A 7,500-nucleotide genomic window follows, 5' to 3' on the forward strand; every position below is an offset into this window, starting at 1 on the left:
ACACAATGGACGTGTTTGAGGGAGACACTCTAGAAGACACTTTAGAAGAAGTGTGTAAAGTGTCTGTGTCTGGGACTGCTCATATGCGAGGCTGCAGCTGGGTGCATCTCAAACAGCGTGGAGACTTCTGTTTACAAACGAAACCTCGCAAGACGTCCCCGCGAGAGTTGGGAACGCTGGTAGTACTGCTCCAGTCTATCTCCGACTAAAATAGTAACTTTATAAATCTATCTTAAAAGACGAAAATAAAACCGCATGAGTTTTCCTGATGTCATAAACTGTCAGAATCAGCTTTGTTGCGTTGGTTCATGTGCTAAAAGATTGACGAGATGGGTGAGAGATGGTGGTTAATGTAGTTTCCTGACAGATGCTGGTTAATGTAGTTTCCTGACAGATGCTGGTTAATGTAGTTTCCTGACAGATGCTGTTAATGTTTCACTGAATCGTGAACATCTGTGTGGGAGTTGTTTACTCTTTGCTCTGTTCAACTGCAGGCAGTGCTGTGGTCTAGATGACATGTGACCTCTGTCTAGGAGGGAAGTCACTGAGGTCACAGTTGAAGGTCAAAAAGTTATATATTAAACAAAATAACTTCAAGTTTCATATTCAAGTTGGTGATTGGTACTTCTTCTACATATATTGGGTTAATCGCCTGGCCCTAAACTGCATGCATTTACTACTAGGCATGAGTAAATACAGCAGGCGTTTTTACCGTGCTAGTTTGATGAAGTGTGCATGAGCGCAGATTTCTGTGCACAATGCATTATTTAGTAGGCCTGCTTAGAAGCAGATCTCTAACATGAATAAATAAGACATGCATCTTCTGTTTTCTCCTCCACTTGTATCATTTATCTGTGTATATTTGTTCATTTCTGTGTAGGAGAGAGAGAGAGAGAGAGAGAGAGAGAGAGAGAGAGAGAGAGACTGCATACAAGCATTATGTCATAGTCTATATAGGGGACGTATAGGGCCTGGATCATGTGTATATGATCCAGCCTAGGGGACCGGAATACGTGAGCGTCTTCTGGTGGTTGTCATGCAGTCTTTCTTAAAGCTCCTCCCACTCCCAGTATACGTGCAGAAGACTGAGACTGAGGACAGTGTGCATAATATAGCGGCGGAGGAGACCTTAGACAGTGTGGTGCAAAAATAATATCTACCGCCATCTGAGATTTGGGGGCCGGGCTACACTGGGGCCGGAGTTGGCGTGTCCGCCACGGTACGGCTGCCGCTATAGTCAATGGAAACCTGGCTTCGGGGCGCAGGGTTGTGCGTGAATCATTTATTTATTTATTTTCCCGAAACGCAAGCGCTGTAGTTTTCTGCGTGTTACGGCAGCAATTTTTAAAAGAAGGCTATCCAGTATCCAGGATTCCAGGCGTGCTGAACTGATCATGACAGCACACCTACATATAGCCGTGAATAGAAGATTTGAGAACGGATTCATCACGTTAGAAATATCATCAGTTGTGCTGATTAGTGATTAGACTGAGTTTTGTCAGAGCAGCAGCGTTATTGGCTTAGGAATGGACCACGACGGGCAGGTATATACGCTCCTGTATTTTAACATCAGTTATTATGGTGGTACTTGGAGAGCCCAATCTGTGATTACTAGTCCAGTAATAATGTAATTTGACCTCAATCTAATTGCAAAAAAACCCAAACTCAGCTGATTTTGCATCTTCAATATATCCTGAATAACAGAAAAAAAGTTGCCTGGAATTGTCTGAGGGGAAAGTGTTGAAAATGGCCTGTACAGTATGGCCACCATTGACATCCTATTATAAGGCAATATTTTCTAAATTTCCTTATGCTTTAACTGTAGCATGTGACATATCAAACTAGGAGGTTTTCATGATGCTGAAGCCATTCCAAGCATTAGTTTTGCACAGAAACACACTCATTGGGCTAGATTTTGCCATAGCAACTTGCTCAAATGTGATGATGTCAGCACATTGTCATGAGACATGAGTTTGTTTTGTTTGCAATTAGATTGAGGTTGACCCTGTATTTTCCATAGATTTCCTGTACTATACCCACCGGGTGTGATGTGAGGTGATTAGCGGTGATTTTGTGCACCTGCACCATGTCACCACTCCTCTAAAAGGAACCTACATTCAGTCACACTGCACACTGATGAAGGCTGGATAGCCGAAACGTTTGTCCCTGTTCAAATATGAAATAAACAATTTGAACTGAAGTCTTGGTGTGTGCGACCCACTACCGTTATTTTTGGTACTTGGAGATCGAGCCAAATTTTTTCTGAGGTGGTACTTCAGTATAAAATGGTTGGGAACCAATGATATAATATATATAACAATATATGTGTATAGTATATGTATACAACATAGTTTATTTTTTGTATGTGATGAAGATTACATGCTACATCACTGTTCAACATCAGGTGCACCCCGAGGGGTACACATGGGACTCTTACAGGGTCTGCAACTCTGAGAGTCGTATACGTACACAAACGGAACCACCATCACGGGTCCATTTGGTTCCATTCGTACCACTCTCGGAGTTAGCTTCTTGACACTGAGTAATCGATAGGAAAAAGGAGGTCACTTTGGGGCTGAACTATCTATCCCTTTAACGGAAATCAAACTAACGCAACATGAGCTGAAACAACATTTTAACAGATGTGTGTGTATTACATAAGTATAAGAGAAACAAACAAGTCCTGTTTTATAAGCTTATAACCAGCGGAGTTGGTTCCACCTTAAAACCACATGCAACTCTTACATTGTAACAGATGTGTATAGATGTACATACTGTATTATTATTATTATTATTATTATTATATAAGGAACTAACGGTCCTGTCTATATTAAGCTTATAATATACACCAAGCGGTGAGTTCCACCTTAAAGCGGCTGGTCAAAAGGCTGTGCTGTGTGCTCGCGCCCGCCTCTACACCCCCTCTCCCCCTTCAGTGGGAAACTGTGTCAGTGGGGACAAAATGTTCACATGGACTGACTGACGGGCTGCGGAGTGACGCGCCGACCCAGCCAATCCCAGCGGAGCTACAGGCTCCTGCCGTCCGCCTATAGTGCTCTCAGCCAATGGAGGGTGGACGGGAGGGAGTGTTGCTATTATGGTATAGATGGACTAGAGCAGAGTGAAGCTGGAGCTCATCGCTGAGGCTGAGCTGAATGAGCACGTCTGTGGTGGAATGTATGCAGCAACGCTATAACCCAAGTTATATAATCCAGAGAGAGAGGAAGACAGGGAGAGAGGGAGAGAGAGGTGGAGAGGAGGAGGAGGGAGGGGGAGAGAGGGGAGAGAGGGAGAGGGGGGGAGGGGGAGAGAGGAGGGAGGGAGAGGGGGGGGAGGGGGGAGAGAGAGAGAGAGAGAGAGAGAGAGAGAGAGAGAGAGAGAGAGAGAGAGGAGAGAGAGATGAGAGAGAGTAGAGACGAAGAGAGAGAGAGAGGGAGAGGAGGAGGGGGAGAGGGGGAGGGGGAGGGGGAGGGGGAGGGGGAGGGGGAGGGGGAGGGAGAGAGAGAGAGAGAGAGAGAGAGGGAGGCACGGCGAGAGAAAGAGGCGACGAGAGAGAGAGAGAGTGTGTGAGGGGGGGCTGTGAGTTTTTTCCATTGCATGTCTGCAGCTGCCATCGTCAGTCAGTATTTTAGTCAACAGTTTCAGCAAAGTTATGCCGCCGAGGGTTTGTTTTCCAGCGTGCAACAGAGGGTTTGTTTTCCAGCGTGCAAAAGAGGGTTTGTTTTCCAGCGTGCAACAAAGACCACTGTTAAATCACATCCATTTAAATGGTTTCCATGTTTATCACCCTTTTCATGTCTTCTTTTACAACAACAAAATTAGCCTCGCAGACCACAGTCATTAAGGCTGGGGTGAGTTTGTTTAGGAATCACTTTCAACCCGGCTGTGTCTATCTATTTCGGGCATGTCAGCCATAGGCCATAGGCCGAGGTTTAAACATATTACAATATGGTGAAAAAAATAGCAGACCTATACAAGCTCACAGCACGTCACATTGTGAGGCGCAGTGAGCTTGTAGATCTGCCATTTACCCATGACAAAATGATTAAAATAGGTAGCTTTAAGTGTGTATATTTGGATCTGGTCATGGAAAGTGAACTTTTTCCCCACGCTTGGCTCGCTTGAGAGTGCATAGTTGCTGTGCAAAGAGAGTGCATAGTTGCTGTGCAAAGAGAGTGCATAGTTGCTGTGCAAAGAGAGTGCATAGTTGCTGTGCAAAGAGAGTGCATAGTTGCTGTGCAAAGAGAGTGCATAGTTGCTGTGCAAAGAGAGTGCATAGTTGCTGTGCAAAGAGAGTGCATAGTTGCTGTGCAAAGAGAGTGCATAGTTGCTGTGCAAAGAGAGTGCATAGTTGCTGTGCAAAGAGAGTGCATAGTTGCTGTGCAAAGAGAGTGCATAGTTGCTGTGCAAAGAGAGTGCATAGTTGCTGTGCAAAGAGAGTGCATAGTTGCTGTGCAAAGAGAGTGCATAGTTGCTGTGCAAAGAGAGTGCATAGTTGCTGTGCAAAGAGAGTGCATAGTTGCTGTGCAAAGAGAGTGCATAGTTGCTGTGCAAAGAGAGTGCATAGTTGCTGTGCAAAGAGAGTGCATAGTTGCTGTGCAAAGAGAGTGCATAGTTGCTGTGCAAAGAGAGTGCATAGTTGCTGTGCAAAGTCGCAAAGCGTGTGAACACATACGTGTATTGTGTTTGTTCTCGCTGCATTGTGCTGCATCATCAACATCATCATCACTCTCATTCTGTTTGATAAAGAACGTTGACTTTCCTCTCGGTGGCGGAGGAGGAGGTTCTGGAGTGGATCAGTGAATCCAAGGCCTCTCCTCTCGGTGGCGGAGGAGGAGGTTCTGGAGTGGATCAGTGAATCCAAGGCCCCGCGCAGCCTCTCCTCTCGGTGGCGGAGGAGGAGGTTCTGGAGTGGATCAGTGAATCCAAGGCCCCGCACAGCCTCTCCCCTCGGTGGTGGAGGAGGAGGTTCTGGAGTGGATCAGTGAATCCAAGGCCTCTCCTCTCGGTGGCGGAGGAGGAGGTTCTGGAGTGGATCAGTGAATCCAAGGCCTCTCCTCTCGGTGGCGGAGGAGGAGGTTCTGGAGTGGATCAGTGAATCCAAGGCCTCTCCTCTCGGTGGCGGAGGAGGAGGTTCTGGAGTGGATCAGTGAATCCAAGGCCTCTCCTCTCGGTGGCGGAGGAGGAGGTTCTGGAGTGGATCAGTGAATCCAAGGCCCCGCGCAGCCTCTCCTCTCGGTGGCAGAGGAGGAGGTTCTGGAGTGGATCAGTGAATCCAAGGCCTCTCCTCTCGGTGGCGGAGGAGGAGGTTCTGGAGTGGATCAGTGAATCCAAGGCCCCGCACAGCCTCTCCCCTCGGTGGCGGAGGAGGAGGTTCTGGAGTGGATCAGTGAATCCAAGGCCCCGCGCAGCCTCTCCTCGGTGGCGGAGGAGGAGGTTCTGGAGTGGATCAGTGAATCCAAGGCCCCGCGCAGCCTCTCCCCTCCTGCATGCTTTCATCACTCCCACATGGAGCGCATAATTAATGGAACACATGTTCCTCTGTCGCACGCAAACCCATCGTCGTTTACTGTGTCTTTGTTTCGTCGCTGTGTCTGTGTGTGTCCGTCCGCAGGAGGCTGTCATTGCGTTCCAGTGTTCATTTTGTCAGCAAATTCTGATTTAGTCTTAGGGCAGAAGACAGTCAGGGAGCAAGCTTGTCTCTTCAAACCATGTGACTCCCATTGAAAATGAATTGCGAGCCGTGCGACACACAAGACACAGGAGACACCTAGGAGACACCTAGGAGACAGCTGTCTCTTAGGCCCCTTATTAGTCAACAAAATTAATGCTGTTGCGTTCATGTATGGTATTCGATTCACGCCACATTACACAACGTGTCTGTCTGTGTGTTAAGTGGATTTTTTTTTAATGTGGCAATCCTCCACGAGCTGTTTGTTTGCCTTTGATAGAGAGAGTTACACAACAGTCGCCCGGTTACTCATAGCAGATAGATAGCGACCGTGTGTGTGCGTGCGTGCGTGATATGGGCCAGGAGTTGACCTGTACGCATCTGTTGTCTCCTCCAATTTCAGCTCAGATAGAGGTCATCCCCTGTAAGATCTGTGGGGACAAGTCCTCAGGAATCCACTATGGGGTCATCACCTGTGAAGGCTGCAAGGTGAGAGGGCACACACACACACACACACACACACACACACACACACACACACACACAGGGCTGAACGAAAAAATATATATCTAATTGTGATTTTCTTTCAGACTAATATTGCAATTACAATTCAATCAATCTTCTTAATGTGTCCAGGGTTTCTTCCGCCGCAGCCAGCAGAACAACGCCATGTACTCGTGTTCCCGGCAGAGGAACTGTCTGATCGACCGGACCAACCGCAACCGATGCCAGCACTGCCGCCTGCAGAAGTGCCTGGCACTGGGAATGAGCCGAGATGGTGAGGAACCGCACACACCACACCGCACTGCACCACACCACCACACCACACCACCGCACCGCACCGCACCACACCGCACCGCACCACACCGCACCACACCGCACCACACCACACCACACCGCACCACACCACACCACACCACACCACCGCACCACACCACACCACACCACACCACACCACCACACCGCACCGCACCGCACCACACCACACCACCACACCACACCACACCACCGCACCACACCACCGCACCACACCGCACCACACCACACCACACCACCACACCACACCACACCACCGCACCACACCACCGCACCACACCGCACCACACCACACCACACCACACCACCGCACCACACCACCGCACCGCACCACACCACACCACACCACACCACACCACACCACCACACTGCGCTGAGTTTATCAACATGGCAGGGCTATTTTCGGTGCGTGATGCAGACACAACTTGGTGTGAGTACTAAACTCAACTACCCGTGTCCAGTTAGCTCAGTCAGTAGAGCACTAAGGGCTCCATTTTCGTCACCGCTAAACCCCTTATCCCTAAACTTCTTTGCCATTTTTTTTTTACTATTTTGCAAATTTCGCAAAACATTTTTGAGTCTTGCGACTTGCGTACTGTGGAGCTGATGGTAGGTGTGGCGCTCCACCTCAGTGATAGACAAATCCGCGCAGGGCTGCCCCAGGGCGCAATCATAAGCTGCGGCATCACGTTAAGCGCAGCTTGACACCGCCGCTGCATTGATTGCCTACAGCCGGTCCTACAGGGCACCGCTCCGTGGATTCGTCTAGATATACAGTATATTCATCTCCCAGGGATGCAGTGCATTGACACGGGGAAAGACTCCTGCGTTCTTGCGCTGCTACCGACAGTAAAGGCTCATTCATAGTCTGGATCTTCGGTGGTGAGGTGACCACCGCTCCGGGGGTGAGGTGACCACCGGAGCTGAAATAACGTTGAGAGGTGGTGAGTAAAAACAGAGAGAAGGGCTGGGGCGGTGCAGGCGGTGGTTTGCTCTTCACCGCGGCTCGCGAC

At 48.8% G+C, this 7,500-nt stretch overlaps 1 protein-coding gene across 2 annotated transcripts in view; it reads left to right on the plus strand.

Annotated features, from left to right (window-relative positions):
- LOC306919976 (nuclear receptor ROR-beta-like) overlaps window positions 1-7,500 on the plus strand; it is a 66,297-nt gene that overhangs the window by 44,285 nt on the left and 14,512 nt on the right. For both annotated transcript variants that reach the window (XM_079496562.1, XM_079496561.1), the window contains exons 2-3: window positions 6,075-6,160; window positions 6,308-6,449. In XM_079496562.1, the coding sequence (XP_079352688.1) occupies window positions 6,341-6,449 (109 nt within the window). In that variant the 5' untranslated portion in view covers window positions 6,075-6,160; window positions 6,308-6,340. The remainder of the gene's footprint in view (window positions 1-6,074; window positions 6,161-6,307; window positions 6,450-7,500) is intronic.

This window comes from Electrona antarctica (genome assembly GCF_951216825.1).
Source record: "Electrona antarctica genome assembly, chromosome: 1".
Taxonomy (NCBI): domain Eukaryota; kingdom Metazoa; phylum Chordata; class Actinopteri; order Myctophiformes; family Myctophidae; genus Electrona; species Electrona antarctica.